Source organism: Eptatretus burgeri, chromosome 12, assembly GCF_056783735.1.
Source record: "Eptatretus burgeri isolate ZD-2024b chromosome 12, Ebu_testis_v1, whole genome shotgun sequence".
NCBI lineage: Eukaryota > Metazoa > Chordata > Myxini > Myxiniformes > Myxinidae > Eptatretus > Eptatretus burgeri.
Window position 1 is genome coordinate 17,743,293 of NC_140972.1, and position 20,829 is coordinate 17,764,121.

Sequence of the window (20,829 nt, forward strand, 5' to 3'; positions counted from 1 at the left end):
GGGCTTGGGTGGATTATCGGGGGTAGAAAAGATCGAGGATTTGGATGGGGGAAGATAAGAGGTGGTGGTGAACAGCTGTTTTGAAAGCCTGGAGGGAAGAATGGGAAAGAATAGAGTGAGGAAGTTTATTCCAAAGGCGGGAAAAAAGAGGAATGAAAGAGTGAAGATGAGCAGTGATTCGTGATTTTGGTAGTTTTACCAGAAGGGAGTTGTTGGCGGACCTTGAGCGCCCTGTGGAAATGTGGTTGGGACAAATCGCAGAGAGAGCAGGGGGGGCAAGGCTGGAGAGGAGTCGGTAGAAGACAGAAAGACCACCGACCAACCTGCGGTGATTGAGTGAGAGGCCCAAAGACTCAGCTTCATTGCGGGAGATGCCAATGATCTTAAAAGCCCTGGTTTCGACAGCGTGAAGCTGAGAAAGGTGGGAGGCAGGAGCACCAGCCCAGAGGGGAGAGCAGTACTCCATCAGGCTACGGACAAAAGCTTTGTAAGTGGTCAGGAGCTCAAGAGGGCCGAGGAAGGACTTTGCACGACGGAGGATTCCCAGTCGGCGACTGGCTTTTGAGGCAAGGTTGGAAATGTGACTTTCCCAGGAAAGGTCATGGCAGATAGTGAGACCCAGAAGCTTGAAAGAAAAGACTTCTTCCAGAGGATTCTTGAGAAAGTGGATGGGGGGGTTTTGTAAACGGTCCTTTCGAAGAGACAGTGAGAGTGTGAGATTTGTCTGGATTGAAAGACATGTTCCACGTGTTGGACCAGTTTGTGATTTTATCCAGATCTGCAGTGAGCGAAGAAGCTGCTGCTTGCCGGTCTGAGGGATGACAGATGGTACGGCAGAGGGTGGAGTCATCGGCAAAGAGAAATAGAGGATTTTCCAGAGAGTCCGAGAGATCATTGATGAAAACCAGAAAAAGAACAGGGCCCAGAACGCTACCTTGAGGAACTCCAGCCTGCACAGGAAGAGGGGATGAAAGAACTCCATTTAGGGCCACACGTTGACTGCGACAGGAGAGGAAGTCTGCGAGCCATGAGTGGAGATGGCCTTGAATACCATGGGAAGAGAGTTTGGTGAGTAGTGCAGGGTGCCAGACTGTGTCAAAAGCACGTGATATGTCCAGGGATACGGCTCGGATTTCCTGTCTGGCATTGAGGACCTCCATCCATTGATGGGAGAGCAGTAGCAGCATATCCAGGGTAGAGTGACCTGGTCTGAAACCAAATTGATGATTGTAAATCAAGCCATTGGAGAAGAGGAAGGATTTCATGTCTGAAGCGATGATGGATTCCATAACCTTGCTGATGATTGGGAGAAGGCTGATTGGTCTGTAGTTATAGGGATCTGTTTTTGCACCTTTTTTATGCAGGGCAGTGATGTTAGCAGATTTCCAAGCAGATGGCAGATGACCTTGGGAAAATGAGAGGGTGAATAGAACAGAGAGAGGGTGAGCAAGAGCAGAAGAGCAGGCTTTGAGGACACGTGGGCTGATGCCGTCTGGACCGGTTGCAGAATCTGACTCGAGGTTTGAAAGCAAGCTCTCCACCTTGTCAGGAGAAAAGGATACAGAGTCCAGGGACAGTTGGGTGCGACTGGGTAAAGTGGGTAGAGATAGTGATGGGTTTGGGACAGAAGATTTAGCTGCAAACACCGAGTTTAGACATTCAGCTTTATCACGTGTGGAATCAGCAGTGCGGCCATTTGAGGTAAGGGAGGGGATGGAGGGGGAACATACACCAGAAACAGATTTGATTAAACGCCACCAGGATTTTGAGGAGGGAGAGAGGTTTGAGAGTTCAGACTTGAGATGAGAAAGATGTTGTTTTCTGGCTCTCCTGAGGGTAGCTACACACTTGTTCCGAGCTTTGTGGAAAGAACTGAGATTGCCCTCAGTTGGGTTTGCTTTCCATGAGGCAAAGGCAAGTTGTTTCAGGACAACTGCCTCGCCACAAGCTTCAGTAAACCAAGGGCGGGAGGAAGGGTAAGACAACTGAACACGAGAGGGGATAAATCTGTGCATGAGGGAGAGCAAGTTTCTTTGAAAGAATTCCCAGGATGAGTTGATGTTGGAGAAAGTAGCGATAAGAGACCAGTCTGTAAGTTTGATGGCTGCTCGGAGACCCTGCCAGTCGGCTTGAGTGAAATGCCAGACTCGACGGCGGTGAGGTGGTTCTCTGATAACAGCCAGAGAGATGTCCACTTTAACAAGGACGTGGTCAGAAGAACCAATTGGAGCGAAGGAAGAGCAGCAGATATTGTCAGGGAAATTTGTCAAAATCAGATCCAGAAGAGATGGAGTACCATTGGTTGAGATCCGGGTCGGGAAGTTGACCGATTGGGTCAGTCCCAATGAGTCACAGAAAGCTTTTGCTGATGTCCCATGGCAGGTGAGAGAGGTACCCACACCTAGCCAACTGGCGTGATGACAATTGAAGTCGCCACATAAGAGGAAGAGAGAGTTTGGATGAGAAGATAGAAGATGGTCCATGTTTTCGGAGAGTGAGGTGTAGATGGAGTCATCACTGTTCAGTGGACGGTACAGTACACATATAAACATGAGGTGGGAGTGGAGGGGAAGCCGAAGCCAGAGGTATTCCTGGGGGTGTGGGGGAGTGAGAGCAGTGCAGGGAGAGTGAGGAATCGAGTCTTTGATGAAGAGAGCAACACCTCCACCAGGACGAGGCTCAGGTCTGTCATACCGTAAGAGGGAGTAACCAGGGAGAGATACTTGGGAGTCAGACACGTCTTGGGAGAGGAAAGTTTCTGTTAGGCAGATAATGTCACATACACACATACACACACACACATATATACACACAAACACACACACATACATACACACACACACACATATATACACACACACACACACATATATACACACACACACACATATATACACACACACACACACATATATACACACACATACACACACATACATATATACACACACACACACACACATACATATATACACACACACACACACATACATATACACACACACACACACATACATATATACACACACACACACACATACATATATACACACACACACACATACATATATACACACACACACACATCCATATATACACACACACACACATCCATATATATACACACACACACACACACACACACACACACACACACACACACACACACATACATACACACACACATACATACACACACACACACATATATATATATATATATATACACACACACACACACACACACACACACACACACACACACACACACACACACACACACACACACACACACACACGTTTCAGTTCCCAGCGATTTTGGCCGATTCAAGGCAGAAATCAAGAAAATGACCAAATCCCAAGATCTCAGGGATGAAGTGAAAATATTCCGGAAGTTGAAGAGAAACGAAATTGTTCTGGTGATCACTGGAGTAACGGGGATGAAGAAGAAGAACCTCACAGAATATTAATTCATAAACGGGAAGGTTTTAAACACGTGATGTGGTTCATTAATTTTTCTTTACTCATAAATTAGTTTTTCATTTTGCTGAGACTTGCCACGAAGAAAACACGTGAACTCATCGGAGCCAATCACTTGCATCCTTCCAGAGAGCCAATCAAGGCGGAGGATGCTGCAAGACCAGGGGAAACGAGAGCCAATCAAGGTGAGGGACGGAACAAGACCAGTGGAAACGAGAGCTCCTCCTCATGACATGTTCTAAACTGACGAGTATTCCACATCCCCAATCACGAATCACTCAACACATCAATATTTAATAATTAATTTAGTTCAACATCACCTGAACGATTGAACGAAGTAGATTTTGTTTGTTTAAAAAAAACCACGAGAACAACGAACGAGTCTCTTCGACTTTCCCTCTTGGACGCCATTTTAAATGTACAGCGGCCCAACTCCGATCAATCGTTCCTTGTTCACCAACCGTGGAGAGGATAATCACCACACACGTGTTCATGAACTCCATGGTGGTTTGAAACGGAACATTTTGTACTCATTTGACGGAGTTCCCATCTTTCCCCGTGCTATCCCTCCACATGGAGTGGAGTTCACTCTCCACCGAACTACATGATAAATATTTACCAATAATCGATTTCACAAATAACAAACATGGGTGGAAACCTCACCTTCGTCCACCTTCGGTCGTGGATGTGTTGAGAAAACGAGGTGGTTGGGGGGGAATCGATAAAAGGTTATCTATTTATTACGTACGCACGTACACACAAAATGAATGTTCATTCACACTCACACCAAAGAGACATAAACGAATATGGAGGTGAACCATTACTCATTGTGTGTGTAAGATCCTTGATAACAAGGTTTATCATGAATAACATAAATTAAATAAACACACGTTTGTTGTAGAATGTTTGTCATGAGAATCCCAACTGATCAACATGAACGTTTTAAATCCTGTTCTCATTGGTGGAAATGATTTGAAAGATAAAAGGATTCGTGTTGTTCATCAACCTTGGATCACGTGGTTTTCACCGGAAGAGATAAATCAGAAGAAAAATATATAATTATATCTCGGTTGAGATATCAATGGAGACGATGGAAAGGGGGCGTGGCCACAGTCCATTGTGACGTCACAATGAGAATTCAAACAACAGGGAACTCCAAAGACAAAGCGGTGTCGTTAAATCTTCAGTTCGTGGAGAGCCGAGCACCAGCCATGTTGTTTCCCATTGCGCTGTTCGTGTTCACCATCCTCGGGAGTGGAACGTCCCGTCCGTCACAGCAGGTAAGGGGGGATTGTGAGAAATAGCCCACTTTACTTTTTATAATATCACAAGTAACTTCATCATCTTGAAACGTGGATAATGTAACGTTGTTTTTATAATTTGTTTATTTAAATTCCTCCAAAACAATATTGAAAGCTCCTCAAGGTGTTTGAGTTGTCCAGTTCAAATCCCATATTTAATCTTCCTTGTCTGTCCTTGATGTCCTTGTTGTAATGAGGAACAAGAGAGTTTATCTTTGTTTGGAAACTTGATCAAAATGTAGGTTTCCATGGAGAAACAGGGTATTTGGAGCTCTGATTCCGACACTGATTCCACAATCATCAGCAACTCTGAAGGTTCTACATGTGTTGAACTGATCAGTGGGATTTGGAATAAACTATAAAATATAAAATCAGTAATGTAAGCGATTTGCGGGGAATTGTGGAGCCGAATCGTTTCGATCCTGATGTGAGGGAATCAAACAAAGATGGAGACAATGGAAGTGTTGGTAACGATGGAAACGCCGGCCGGTCACGTGTTCACTCCACATTGATGGGTTTTGTTTTTCAGTTGACGGTTTATAAGGGATTTTGTTTTCATTGTTAAATCAGTTTAATGTGTTTCGGCATGGACATGGACACGGCACAGGCATGCACACAGCATAGGCATGGACATGGACATGGACACGGCACAGGCATGGACATGGCACAAGCATGGACATGCACACGGACACAGCACAGGCATGGACATGGCACAGACACAGCACAGGCATGGACATGGCACAGACATGGACACGGACACAGCACAGGCATGGACATGGCACAGACATGGACATGGACACAGCACAGGCATGGACATGGCACCGACATGGACATGGACATGGACGCAGCACAGGCATGGACATGGCACAAGCATGGACACGGACACAGCACAGGCACGGACACGGAGACAACATGGACACAGGCACGGACACAGCATGGACACAGGCACGGACACGGAGACAGCATGGACACAGGCACGTACACGGACACGGCATGCACACAGCACAAGCATAGGCACGGACACCATTGACAAAATTGGTGACGACTGCTTTGTCCCACCGCCACAGTATCACCAGGTCTCATGTACGTCACAGGATCGTCCTGTTTTAAAATTTCTTGGGACACCATTTGTGTCTGAGGTCGTGCCTTGTCATGTCCCACTGTCATCGAAGTGTCCTTGTTGTGTCGATGTCCCACCCCATTGGAGGGGAGGGGGAGAGTCACAGGTATTGTGGGAGTGATGGTTGATGGGGGATTGTAAGGGGATGGTGGAGAGAAGGGGGTTGTTTGGGGTGTTGTGAGGTGGAGTGGGGGCGATGCTTGATGGAGGACTGTGGGTGATGTTGTAGGGGGAGTGGTGATCTGTGTACATGTGCTGGTAGTTTGGTAGAGATGGTGTTCGAGTTTTGAGCGACGGCTGTTTCTTCCACCTGATAGTGGAGATGACATCCTCTCTCATTTGTGGTGGATAACCACAAGGTCTCGCCATTTCTGTTGATTTATAACATTTCTCGATAACATGTTCTGAGCACATATGTGAACATTTTTATGCCCGATCTACACTTGGGTACTTCCGACAAACCTCTTAGTTTCTATTTGGTGTAGTTTGGGTGTTTCCACCATTGGTGGAGCATGACACCATCTTGGTTTGTATTATGTGCTGTACAAGTACCAACGACTCATCGACTCGGTATTTTGGTGAAAAATCTAAAATTCTACTCCGTTTGAGTTAAATCGTACCACAATGTAACCCATATTCAATGTGAAACGGATCTCAAGGAGTACTTCTGGGTGTGACGTTACGGCTAAGTTTGAAGATGAAGAAAACTTTGACTTTTATTGCAAAAGTACCTTCTTTATAAATCACAAATCGGAAAAAGACATTTTTTTGTGGATTATCAAAGGATAGATAATAGAGTTGAGGTGTTCTGAGCGTTGAAAAGCGATGTGAACGAGGGAAAGGGGGTGTGGCTGCAATCCATTGTGACATCACAATGACAATTCCAACAATAAGGAACTCTAAAGACAGAGCGGTGTCATTAAATCTTCAGTTCGTGGATCGCCGTGCACCAGCCATGTTGTTTCCCATTGCGCTGTTCGTGCTCACCATCCTCGGGAGTGGAACGTCCCGTCAATCACAGCAGGTAAGGGGAGATTGTGAGAAATAACAATGTATTGTACTCGTGGAAAGTACACAACACAATGGTAAATGAGTCACGTTCTTTGTCATTTGGTAAATCAAGTCTGTACGGAGGATTTAAAATGGGGAGTTTGTGTGTGAGTGAGGATGTGTGTGTGTGTGTGTGTGTTTCTCAAAGCACAATTTATTCTCTCTCTCTCTCTCTCTCTCTCTCTCTCTCTCTCTCTCTCTCTCTCTCTCTCTCTCTCTCTCTCTCTCTCTCTCTCTCTCTCTCTCTCTCTCTCTCTCTCTCTCTCTCTCTCTCTCTCTCTCTCTATCTCTATCTCTATCTCTATCTCTATCTCTATCTCTATCTCTATCTCTATCTCTATCTCTATCTCTATCTCTCTCTCTCCCATCCATGCTCCTCCCCCTCCTTATACACTTTAGCACCCTCTTCCCACACCCCTGTCTCACTGTCCCCCCTCTCTCTCTCTCCCCTCTCCATGTCTTCCTCTCTGGATGGCAGTTGTATCCGGACGGTGGTTATCTCTGGACGTGTCTGAATGTTAGTTTTCTTCATATATGTCTGGACAGGTGGTTATGTCCAGGCTGTGTTTGTCTCCAGACTTGCCCGGGAGGTGTTTATCTCCGGATGGCTTGGCTCCAGGCCTCCGGCTCCAGGGTTTGCCTCCGGACACGTCCGGGCAGTGTTTATCTCTGGACATGTCCGGGTGGTGTTTGTCTCCAGGCGGTATTTCTCGTTTCATCAGTAAAAAATGGAAAATCATTTTGCTGAGACAGTATGAATCATAATTTATGCTCCACTGCACGTGTGCCTTACCTTCCCTCCCCTCACCCTGCCTTCCCTTCCCCCATCCCTGATCTCTCCCCCTCCTCCCTCTCCCCCTATTTTTGTTCTGACTCATTGTATTCCCATCAGCGAAGCGACAGGTGGTATTTTCCAATCTAAAATAGACACATCTGGTGAGTGGAAAATTAAACAATGGTCCCAGAATGCTTTGCCTCTGTGCGCTTGGAATCTCCTCTCTCATCATCACCCAGTTCATTAGTTTATTCAACACCTGAACCCCATAGTCACCAAAGGCAGGTGTATACTTCCACTGGTATCACATCAGGTCCCACTGACTTGCTACTTTTAAATCCTATTAAGTCGGCTATCTTGCCAAACAGTACTTTTTCAAAATATAAATCAAAGATTCCAGGAGTCACCTTGAAAAAAAAAAAAGAGTAGGTCGTTGAGTGGTGGTAACACAGTTGAAATCCCATATTTAATCTTCCTTTTCTGCCCTTTATAATATCGTCGTTGTGATTCCTCTTTACCCTGATGATGCGTTGAGAAACAAGAGAGTTTTTCTTTGGTTGGAAACTGCAACTTCACTTTCCCCACCAAGCAAACTTGGAATTTGCACCTTCAAGCCAAGTGCTCCATCATGGTCGTGTTGATGGAGGAATCTTCAAGGTTTTACTTCCCAAACTCACAAATTACTTCCCAAATCCTCGTGCAGACCTGCACTCGCCAAGCGTCGTACAAACGATAACCTCTCGGACATTCCATGAGCCATTGTGTTTGTATTCTCAAACATTTCAACATCATGTTCTTATTTTGTCATGAACTTGTGGGTTTTGTAAAATAATTGTAAAAACATTGTTTCGTTGAATTTTAAATGAAATAAACATTCCTCCTTCCCCTGCCCTTGTCTATCTCCATAGGTTATCCAGAATGATGCTGTTGAGGATGGAGGGATATCTGTGGTTCGCGACGTCACGTTTGTCGTGATTTCCTTCCTTGTGTTTTATATTATAATCACATTTGATCCGTCACGTTGGTTCACCAAGAAGGGGAGCTCCAAAAGAAAGCTCTGCATTCACTGGTAAATAACACAAGTGACTTATTCATCAATATTTATCAAGTCTTCATCCACGAGGGAACAAGATCGCTCAGATATTTGAAGCGAGTTTATTGTGTGCGATGTGATGTTGGATTATAAGAACGAGAATTTTTTTGCGTAATATGGAATATGTTTTTTAATTGCTGGAGAAGATGGCAAGGTGTCCCGAATCCATTGGTAACATTGTTTGTCATCCAATGTTCTTAGCCTGGTGTTGGCTTAGTGGTTAGGGTGGTGGCTTGGGATCCTCGGGTCCTGAGTTCAAGCCCTGTTGGCCACTAAATAAATAAAAATACACCAGGAGGTTGACTCAGCCTATCATCGTTCCGAGGTCGGCAAAATGAGCCCCAGTGTACTGGTAAGGGGGACACTGAATCAGCAGCATAGCCGCGTCCCAAGCAATGATGCAACCAGCAGCTGCAGGCTGCACTCGATGGAGAGAGATCCAATGTTCTGGGGCCATCTTGGATTTCAAAATGGCCGCAATGTTCCACCAAATTTCCGATTAACTCGGGCTGTGAAAGTCACATGAAGTCTGTTTTGGTGGCAATACCCACATTTGTCATGCCAAGAAGTTAAAAACACACAATTTTAATTTTCTCGATGTTATGGATGGTGACCATCTTGGATTTCAAAATGCCTGTGATGAACAAACCCACTTTTGCTGTATTAATCAAAGTTAAATTTGGTGTAAATACCTCATTGGTTATTTACAGGTGGGGTATAACATTGATAAGTCTTCACTGTGGGAAACTGTTTGTAATTATAGTTGTGTATTCAGTGACCTGTGTCTCAAACAAGCTCGAATGAGCTAAGATCCTCGTCCTCTTTATGATGACGTCATAAAAACGAATATGACGTCATTGTGATGTATCAGGTTTGCGAAAAATTATCTGTGCTAATGCCCGGCTTGATTCCCGCAAACAAAATTCAAACAACTTGCCTAGTTTCGGAGATAATGGTCGAAGCGATTTCCATTAGCGGCGATATTATGACGTCAACTTTTTTTCTCAGAAGAATTTCCAAAATCGGAGATGGTTACTGCCTGCACGTGGGCTTTCTGCATATACATGGCAAGTTTCACGAAGATCCGATGAAAACTCTGGGTTGTGAAACAAAAAGTCAAAAAATAGGAATGATGTCATAAAAAATGATATGACGTCATAGTGATTATCGTGTGTGTGGTGATTCATCTCTGCTAATGCCCTTTTCGATTCCCACAAACAGAATTCAAAAAACTTGCCTGGTTTGAGATTATTGTTGAGGCGATTTCCATTCGCGGAGATATTTTGACGTCATCACTTTTTTTCAAGGAGGAATTTTCAAAATCGGATATGGTTACAGTCTGCGCAGGGTATTTTTACATATATACGCCAAGTTTCAGGAAGTTTCGATGAAAACTGTCAGCTGTGAAACAAATGAAACAAAAAAGTCAAAAAATAGGAATGACGTCATAAAAATTGTTACGACCTCATAGTGATGCATCATATATGCGTTTATTCATCTCTGCTAATGTCCTGTTCGATTCCCACAAACAGAATTCAAAAAGCTTGCCTGGTTTCGGAGATATTTTTTAGGCGATTTCCATTAGCAGAGATATTTTGACGTCATAACTTTTTTGTCTAGGAGGATATTTCAAAATCGGAGATGGTTTCTGTCTGCGCAGGGTATTTTTACATATATACGCCAAGTTTCAGGAAGTTTCGATGAAAACTGTAGGTTGTGAATCAAAAAAGTCCACAAGAACAACAACGTGAGTAAGACTTCGAGATCCTCCAAGAGGATATAAAAACCTGTGAAAGTTTCAGCAAAGTCTGTTTTGTAATTCATGAAAAATCTGCACTTCTGCAGTTCAGCAAAGTCGATAGACTGCCCCTCATCGATGTGGTCTTGAAGAACACTGAAGAACTCTCGGTCTGTGGCAATAAATGCAACACTCACTGGAGGCAGTTTTTTGTGAAGCAGGAGGTGTGGTGGTACAGAAGGTCACGAGACAGTAAATCTCCAGCAGACATCACGTCGGCAAGCCTAACTTTCCAGGCATCATATCCACTGCTGTTTGCAATTTCTTGGATTGTTTTGTCCCATGTTACCAGGAATTGGCCCTTCTGGAGGATTTCATGTATTTTTGGCTCTTCCTCACCTGTGGTTGGTTTCCAAAATAAACATTTTCATTTGACAAAGAGTGTACTGCTCAAACGAGTCTGCTTAATAGATTCTGAAGCACTGGGTTGTCCTCTTTGATGGTAAAGTTGTGTCTTGTGAAGCAACAGCAAGCTTGCTTCTTCTTTCATCTCTATCCAGGTGACTTTGTTTTATCCAGGTGACTCGGTTTTACCCGAGCGAGCTCTTTGGGAGATGACATGTATCCCATAACACAATGTGAAACATGAGAAGTTGATGATGATGCAAGTGAAAGAACGAGATTTTTGTTTTTGTAATAACAATCGAGCTGAAATAATGAAGGATGACCAGACAGTACATTTCCCAAATTCACCAAATGCTTGTTCCTTATTGGCCTCCGTATTTTGTTAAATTTTAACAAACAGATTCCTCACAACTCTTTATATTTACTGAGTGACAGTTTTTCTTCCAGCTCTTTGTTTGTTAGTTTGATCCATGGTGAATATTCTAAAAAGTACATTTACCATTATCTTCGCCTGATGTACAAGTGAAGTAATTTTATTTTTTATAAACAGTACGTGATGACATGAATGATGTCCCAGCATGTGACACAAGTTGAAACCTCTGACTGCATTTTATGTTCACACAAAGTGGCAATGATGTCTGAAGGAAGATCCTTCAGGTTATTCATTCAACATTTCTTGTGAATATAAACTAAAACTCACCGACTTAGTGTTGATTTCCAAGGAATAGTTTGTTGATCAAAGTTTTCGGCCAAAAAAACTTCTGAAACGCCGATTTTACAATCCAAGATGGCGCCAAATTACTCCATGAAAAATGTTACCAATGGAATTCCTGCAAAGTCAGACATAATTTACAAAAAGGCACAATTTCCTTCTTTCGCAAAACAAATGCAAAAGTTCATAACATGCTCCACCATTACATGAGATTCTTCACATAATTAAGTGTGATTCATCGTTCTACATCGTTCCTTCAGACATTGTTTAAGTTACACCTGCGTGTTCCATATTCCGTATCCTCCAGAATTGTAACACTCGTGGAACATGTTTATCTATGTTTTACAAAACCATGTGTTCAATACTTTACATGTGATGTAATACTTCATTAGAGCTTGAACTGAGAATGTTTGTTTGTTTGTTGCAGTTTAAGATGTCGACATCAAGTGAAACGGAAAAATGAATCGAAAGACGATCCACCATTGGTAATGGAGGTTCAGGAAACCGAACACCTTGATATTCAGAAAGCAGAGGGAAAGGAGGTTCTGGCAATTACTGAAAAAATTGAGATAATCGCAAAACAGAACATTGTTGACAAAGAAGCGGAAGAGGAAAATCAAAAGGAGAAACAAAAGCTTCAGGAATATGAGGCTCGTTTGGTCAAAACCGAAAGAAATCTCTTACAAAGAGAGAAGTTTGTGCAGGAAATGGAACATGAGTTGATGGAAAAGGACGTGCAACGGAAATTGGAAAAAGAATTATGGCTAAAGGAGGAAGAGGAGCGGAAGAAAGGAGAGGAGGAACAGCAGAGGCAGAAAAATAAAGAAGAGCAGAGAAAAATGAATGAACAGGAGAGGGAAAATGAACAAGAGCAGAGGAAATATGAAGAAAAGCTCAGGATGAGAAGGAAAGAAGAATCCACACGAGCAAAAGAGCGATTCCGAGTCCGAATGTGGGAAAAACGCAAAAATGAAGAACTTCATCAGAAAATGCTTTTGTACAACGCAGAATGTTCGAGATTGATAACTGGAAGAAACGAGTGCAGCAGCAGGAACGATACCTGCAGATAAGTAAAGAACAGGAGATGGAGCGACAAGGTGTGTTTGAATCATTCATGAATGGGAAAGATGAGAAGATAAAGAAACGGCAGCTTCGTATGCACCAACAAGGAAAGGAGCTTAAAGATGGAGAGTACAGGCTGCTTAAATTGGACGAAGAGACTCGTCTTAGAGAGAGAGAGCACAAGGAAGAACAAAAGCAATGTGAACTTAAATGGAAACTGAAAGAGTTCATGTTGATGGTCAGAGAACGAGAGATGAGGGACAGAAAAAGTAATGTGGAGTTTAGGGAGAAGGAGGTCTTGGAAAGAGAGACAAAAGTACAAAATGCAGGAAAGCTTGCTGAGAAAAACGAGGAACAAGTGCTTGGAACTAATGATGGGCTGCAGCAGCGGCAGCAGAAACAGGACAATGTTGAGCCGACTGACCCAAAGCCTCACAGTGATGACGGGCTGGAGCAACAACAGCACAAACAGGACTATGTTGATTTGCCGCCGCCGACTGACCCAAAGCCTCACATGGTGAATATTGACACACATGTCACGTCAAAGCGGCAACCTCACATGGTGAATAGTGATGAGGGGCTGTGGCAGCAACCATTGTACAGTGTTGTCCTCCAAAAACAACCGAAGCCTCAACGTGAAGGCAAGTTTCATCAGCAGAACCAGCACGATGTTCACCGGCTGCCGGCCAAACGGGAGACCGACCATTCTTCTCAGTCTGAGTTTCTCAAGGGTGAACAAGCGGAAATTGAAAGGCGCAAAAACAACCTCGTGTTCTTTGGAGTGAAGGAGCGAAAAGGTGTACATGATGAGGAGGCTGTGGCAACATTAATAAAAGGCATGAACCTGGACATCGAGCCTGCACAGACTTTCCGCTTCGGACGCTATGTTGAGAACAGCATCAGACCCCTGAAAGTTGTTTTCACATGCGAGTCTGACAGGAATCAGGTTCTTACGAATAATGATAAAAAGATACGGAATTTGAAGGATCCCTCTCTCTGGCCAAGAAACATTTTCATCACTCCAGACTACACTCAGCTCCAAAGAGAAAAACAAGAGTTACTGCTGAGTGATCTTGAGAAAAAGAGAGAAAGTGACCCAAACGGGCGATACACCATTAAAGGAGACAAAGTCGTCCACCTGAAGGAGCGTAAGGGTAAACCTCATCTCCATAGATGACAACCATCCCTCCTCATCTCCAACGATCACGAACCATCCCTCCTCATCTCCAAAGATCACGACCATCCCTCCTCATGTCCCATCTCACATAATACAGTCTCCTCATGCTGCACACAAAAGAAAGACAGAGTATATTCTGTTGAAAACAATTTCCTTCAACTCATGATCTCTTCCAAACAAGTGATTGTACCCGATATCCCATTGGATCCGTAACCGAAACCTTTTTTGAAAGTACAGACAAGGACAGGATTTCACTCCTGATGGATATTTTACATTTAATAAGAACAGGAACCTGAACTTTTATCGTGAAGTTACCAAAGCTGCAGAAAATCATGGTGGGTTCTTATTGTTGAGGAAAAGGAATTCCACACCGACTTCCATTGTTCATTGTCTTCCTCCTGAACGGAAACCTCACCGTGATGACGGACAGCAACAATAGAAGCGATATGCTCTGCAAGACCTTCAACAGGTAAGCACTTTTAATTGCCTTTTGACAGGTGGGGTGAACACACTGGGTGCAAACACAACCAACCGCAAGATCAAAACATTAAATTGAAATAAATTTTGGAACTTTGTCTTTCACAGACATTGCTGTTAATACTTCCTTCGATGAAGAAGAATATCCTTAATTGTGGAGATAATTGTAATTATATTTTTTGGTGGGAAGGTAACTTCTTGACATGGTCATCCCTATGCAGAATATAAAACAAGAACTTTAACTCCCTTCGATTGGATGAGATCACCTGATTCACCCTCAGAAGAGGTGCTCCTTCCTGCTCACCTGAAACCATCCCACCGGTTGGAACGTAAGTTACTCAGACTCTTGTCCTACATTAGAAATTATTCCAAACTTTGTCTGAACCACATGTTCTTCACCTGCATCACGTCCCATTTTGTCTGTTCCTCAGAAGTGTTGAGGACAAACAAATATTTTGCTGAACTCGAATCCAGACGAGCAGCAAACAAATCTTTCAGTTGGTCGAAGTCTGGCGTGAGTATTAATGTGTCCGTATCAAAGTCATGACGTGCACGTGGATGATCATTAAAATTAATTGTTTGAAAAATCCAGTGGGAATTTGTGATGAAGAAAATAAAGATGTGAAAGTGAAGGCAAAAGAAAGAAGAGAATTTAACTGAGATGCAGAAGCAATTGATGGGATATCATATTTCCAGGATTGTGATGGAAGGTATGATAATGATAATGATGGAGATGACGATGACAATGCTATTGAGGGATTTTGACTTCCTTTTGTTGATGTGTGTGCAGAGGAAGAAGTTTCAGTAACGGCCACTGGAGAAGATGTGATCTTTGGCAGTGGATCCATCATCACTCCGTCGTACACGCTCCAGGAATGTAAGACGAAACATCAGACTCTTACAGACGGCTGATCCAAGATGAAAAAAAAATGAACATCCGTCTCTGGAAGTACAGGTACTCAAACCTTGCAGAGACCTGATTTACTCACATCGTGCGTGACTTCATCACTGTACAAACTCATTTGCACTCCATTGTCTTTCACTGGTTTTATTTCTCCCAGCAACCTTCAGCTGAGACCCAGCGTACGAGTTCTAGCAACCTTCAGCTGAGACCCAGCGTACGAGTTCTAACAACCTTCAGCTGAGACCCAGCGTACGAGTTCTAACAACCTTCAGCTGAGACCCAGCGTACGAGTTCTCCCTTGATGACTTTTTTGATTGTGAATTTTGTAATTTTTAATTTCTGTGAATAAAGTGAACCTAAAATCTCTTGTCCTTTCAAATCATATGATGTACAAGTCAAAGGAATGGTGTCTAAAATATTGTGATGAAAATGGCTCCGAGGGGATTACAAATCTTTGAAAAATTTCAAGTGTTTGTTCATTTGTTTGTTGTTCTTTCACTCACAAACCGAAGCACCCAGAGACCCCAAATTTGGGTGGACTCACGTTAGAATGTGGGCAAGATTTTCCGTGAACGCATGTTGGTCTTCAAGGCCGTTTTGAGAGTAAATGCTGCGATGAGGTGAGTATTGGGATGTGGGGTTAGGTAACACTCAAAAGGTAACCACCATGCGGCCAATAACTCCAAAGCTTTTCAATGTACAACACGTCCTGAAACGCCGGCTCGGTCGTGATGGGTACCACCCCAGAGTGTTGTACAATGCAAAATCCAAAATACATTCAGGAGTTACATGTGAAAAACAAAAACCTTAAATTAATCAGGACATTATCGTGATTATTCCACTTTAATTTCTCACAAAAGAACGACTGAAGATATGAAAATATGGTTAAAATTCCCTGACAATGGAAGATGGGAACCCTCCCCCCCCATTCCCTTCACTTCCTCACACCAGAGATCCTTTCCATCCCACCTCTTTTTCTTCTCTTCGTGTTAGCAACCATGACAAATGTAAAAGTTGGTGTGGATTTTCCCAGACATCCAAGCAGAAATCATCAGTCAGCTCCCGACCCTAATCGGGAATGGAGGGAGTGGGGGTTTCTGGCCATCACGGAATGCGAGGTACTCCAGCCTGCTTTGTAATATTTACTGGAGATTATGCCAGTAATTTTTCGTTCATGTGGAACAAAAATTGTCCAGGTGAGGTGAAAGCAATGTGTGGTGTCCTTCAGACAGTGAGGCTATTTGTACACACTGGGAACTTCTCCAAAACTACGCACGATTACGATGGAACTTGACCACAATCTTCATTACACAGGTCAGGAATGGGAGCATGCGCCGGAGCAGCGAGTCGCTGCGTCCACTTTCTGCCGGAACACCGGTGGCCTCCTTCTGGCCATCCCTCGGCAGATGCCTGGCCCAACCCCATCTCCTTGAGATGTTGATCAATTTACTGCAACGAAGCACGTGCTGTGCCCATCCAAGATGTCATTGAAAGCCTGGATCTTAAGGCCCGGTCACATCTTGACGTTTTAGCCAGCGATAGCAACGTGTTAAAATTTATGTAAAATCCTGGCTTACGTTGAACTTTTGATGTTTTTTTTTAAAGATTCGGACGTATTCATAGCGACTTGGTCTTATGTATAACGCATTAGTAACAACACAGAACGTTTTGTTGTGTGATAGATAACTTATACCAACGAATGCTGAACCTGTTGTCGGCCTACACAACCGATGCCCAACGATAGTCTAACTTAGGCATAGCGCGTTGCACGCATCGCCGACGATGTCGTGACGTAGCCTATTAAAAGGCTGACGCACAACGATTCGAATCATAACTGCCGTAGAAATGGAAGGGTCAACATCGCGGTCACACCTTGGCGATCTTGCCAGCGTATGCCGACGTAACAAAAAGTGTGTCTAAAACGTTGGGGCGTCGAATACGGTATGGGTAAGTTTGGTATACGCGAGTAGAACGCTGAATACGCTATCATACTCGTAGTAAGTAGAGTACGTCAAGAAATTTTAAACATGTTCAAAATTTTACGACGTACTCGGCGTATGACACATGTTCCGCATGCGATGAGGATAAGTTTTACACACGATATGTGGACGCTTACACACGTTCACAAACGCTACTTATAAGCTACTCATAAGTCGAAACACGTCGCGGTAATGTCTTTTTTACGCGAAACTTATTTCTAACTTATGTTTGACGTGCTTTGAACCAATTCTTTACGTAGTCCCAACACACATCGACGTATGTAGACGTATTCCAATGACGTCTTCCGGTCGAAAAAAAAAAAAAATGAACGTGTTTCTAGGTTACAACTGCCATATAAAGACGTGTTCCCAGAAGTTTTGAGAATTGGTATATAAAAATGCTGCTCATAAAAGGGGAACCCAACAGTGTTTTGGAGTTCCTTTTTGAGTCGATGTCCATGTCAGCAGTTACAGTATCAGTATTAGTATTAGTATTAGTATTAGTGGTAGTTTGTTCATGTTGGCAGTAGTAGGTGAGTGTGAGGGGGAGGGTGTGGGTTATGATGGATCCTCCTTACGTGTCCACGGGTAGGTTCATAGGCTGCCACTCAACGATTTAAATGGCTGCATCTCCACTATTGAAAGTAGACGCTTGCGCTCAACAATTGGATTTTTTTTACACTCAACGACTTTTAAACGGTACCACTCAACTATTTTCATTGTTTACAATGAACGATTTAAATTGCTGTCACTCGCCTTTGTTTTTTGACGCTGTGGTTTTGAAATTTGAAGCGTTTCTTCTGAACGTGTTAAAACGCTCAAACTCGACTATTTTAAATCGACACTGCCGATGGACAATTGGAATCATAGCCAAGCTCGACATCGAAGTGTGAACATCCTCGTCATGCCGAAGAAAAGTTTGAAGAATGCTGCAAATAAGTGTTCTGGCCGTGGCCGTGGACGCTGACGCAAGGACGATCCATTATACCGACGTCTTTCAGCCTATGAGTAACTTTAAAGTAACGTCTGTCGACGTGTGGCAACGATCGCGTAACGTGCCAACAACATGTTAATCATAGGTTAGAAATAAGTTTCGGGTACGCTAAACATTACCTCGGCGTGTCTCAACTTATGATTAACTTACACGTAGCATGTGTTGACGTCTGTCAACGATCGCAGACCGTGCATACAACTTGTGGCCAGCGTACTGGAACGTGTGAGTCATACGCCGGCATACGTCGTGAAATTTCAAGCATGAAAAAATTTGAGGACAACCAAAAAGTACAACGTTTAAAGCCAGCGTACAACGACGTATGGCAGTGTTTTTCAGCGTGCTCTCAATGTCATCAAAACTTACCCAGAACGTATTCAACGTGTGCCAGCGTTTTAGAAAAAAAAAATTCAAAAATTGGCATACGTTGGCTAAAACGTCAAGGTGTGACCGGGCCTTTAGTTTTGAGCCAGGGAACCCATAATCCCAGCAGCTCAGACTCATTCAGCACCTCGAGGGTCTCCAAAAGGATATCTTGAGTCTCCGCCAAGATGACTGCATCATCTGCGAAATCAAGGTCAGAGATCTTGACATTCCCATACTCTGCACCGCAGCTTGATCTCTCTGACATGCTCCCAGAATCCAGTTCATACAAGCGCTGAAAAGTGTGGGGGCCAGTACACACCCCTGACGAACTCCAGCAACAAGTGGAAATCAAAAGGCACTCGTTCATCACTTGCTTCACATGTGTACCAAATTTCGTAAATATATCTTGAGGGGATTTGAAGTGAAGCTCCGGAAACGAAATGTGACGGACGGACGGACGGAACCCATTTCTATATCCCCCGCCATCTTCGTTGGTTGGTGGGGATAATAATTCAGAGATGGTATCACCACATCTCACAGCACTTTCAGTACCAGTGCAGTTCAGACAACACATCAGTGTTTGAGCTTGTCACCTCCACCACTGAATGGGGATGGAGGACATGTTTTCACCTCTGTCCATTTGCATGTCTGTCTGTGAGCAGGATATCTCAAAAGATTTGGAATGGATTTGGTGGACAGGATGGGTGTGTGACAAAGACAAATTGATTCGATTTTGGTGAAATCTGGATCCGGATCTGGATACAAGAATTTTAAAAGTGATTCTTCACCATTGAAAGAGACAGGGCCAAAAAGGATAAACAACATGATATCTCAAAAATTTGTGGACACATTCGGATGAAACCTCCTGGACAGATTTGGTGTATGACAAGGACGAATTCGTCACAGACTGGTTTTGTCAGATGCCGAGCGTTTTATGCCAGTCTGTAACCATTTTGGTTTTATATACCAATCGAGCGAATTGTTTCTCGGCGCGGCACGAATTGACTCAAAGCGGCAACTTCATACAAATCAGCCAGATTTATTGGGGAACCTCGGGGAACACAACACAAGCAAAATATTCACGACAATGTTTTATTTAATCCATAATCCGTTCTTAACTTGGGAGATATGGATTACGGGTTTTGAAGAGGTTCCTACCGAGATAAGCCTTAAACAACATGCAGACAAGACAGAGTACTTGGTGATGTTTCATGGACGAGAGGAAAGTGTCAAAAGCATGAATGTCGCTCATAACAAGCGGATGTCCACGGATTCGAGCCCCGAGCTCGAGCATGCCGCGCGGCAAAATATCGCTCGTCCTCCTTTTTCGCATCGCCCATGCACGCGACCTCCATGCGTTCAGACCCCGCGAGGTCGACTGCACCAGACCGTCAGGTCGATGATGGGTTTCAGCTGGTTTCTCACAAGGTCCAGCATACAAGTCCAGGCCTGGCCTGTTCACCAGGCCTCCTTCACGAAGCAGATCGCAGACAGACACAGCAGTTCCCTACACAGCAGATCACGACTCCCACCAGTCGTTTCTCATCCAGCCGAGGGCAGACAGACCTCATGCAGTCCTTTCCCTGCCTGTCCCTCAGCCCTGGCTCGCTTCTCCAGGCCACAGAAGGCAGACCCGGTGCGCCCAGGTCCAGTTTCTCTCCAGGCAGAATCACCACTCGCTTTCCTTTTTCTGCTCACCTTGAAGCCCCAGCACGCCTCAAAACCGACTGCAGTTTTTGTACTTCTCCAGTTTCACTTCCTTTTTACGCCACTCCTTCTCAGCCGACTGGGCAGGGCTGCATCCAGAGAGGGGAAGGAAGGAAGAAGAAGCTCTCGGTACACCACCACTGCACAAACAAATAACAGCTTGTGACACCTCCCGACACACATGTCACGTCAAATTACCGAACAACCTGGCTAAACATGCATTTAATGGGGGATCTGGGCTAATCCTATATTTAGAAGCATACTCAGGGCCATTTCCGTAACAACATTATATATATATATATATATATATATATATATATATATATATATATATATATATATATATATATATATATATATATATATATATATATATATATATATATATATATATATATATACACACATGCACAGTAGACTAGGCGTAAGTCGTCACCATCGGGACCGAGAAAAAAGTGACGACTTAGACATGTGACGACTTACGCGTATGCG

At 43.7% G+C, this 20,829-nt stretch overlaps 1 protein-coding gene and 2 long non-coding RNA genes across 8 annotated transcripts in view; 2 read left to right on the forward strand and 1 right to left on the reverse strand.

Moving 5' to 3' along the window:
- LOC147015177 (uncharacterized) overlaps positions 1 to 20,829 on the forward strand; it is a 177,247-nt gene that overhangs the window by 60,051 nt on the left and 96,367 nt on the right. The window lies entirely within an intron of this gene.
- On the forward strand, positions 12,680 to 15,811 carry LOC147015179 (uncharacterized). Of its 5 annotated transcripts, XM_085849737.1 has the most exons (5): positions 12,680 to 14,382; positions 14,612 to 14,719; positions 14,822 to 14,904; positions 15,181 to 15,345; positions 15,452 to 15,807. In XM_085849737.1, exon 1 carries the CDS (start codon positions 12,684 to 12,686, stop codon positions 13,911 to 13,913), a length of 1,230 nt encoding a protein of 409 aa, XP_085705863.1. In that variant the 5' UTR covers positions 12,680 to 12,683; the 3' UTR covers positions 13,914 to 14,382; positions 14,612 to 14,719; positions 14,822 to 14,904; positions 15,181 to 15,345; positions 15,452 to 15,807. The 5 variants fall into 5 exon arrangements, with proteins under 5 accessions (XP_085705863.1, XP_085705862.1, XP_085705864.1 ...); XM_085849736.1 differs by having other exon boundaries at positions 14,612 to 14,904; XM_085849738.1 differs by having other exon boundaries at positions 14,612 to 15,345; positions 15,487 to 15,811.
- Positions 19,687 to 20,829, reverse strand: part of LOC147015180 (uncharacterized) — a 23,328-nt gene continuing 22,185 nt past the window's right edge. The window contains exon 3 of the long non-coding RNA XR_015050228.1: positions 19,687 to 20,426. This is a non-coding gene — a long non-coding RNA (uncharacterized LOC147015180). The remainder of the gene's footprint in view (positions 20,427 to 20,829) is intronic.

Coding starts and splice junctions, on each gene's coding strand:
- LOC147015179 (XM_085849738.1), top strand. CDS start 12,684: ATGTTCGAGATTGATAACTGGAAGAAACGAGTGCAGCAGCAGGAACGA.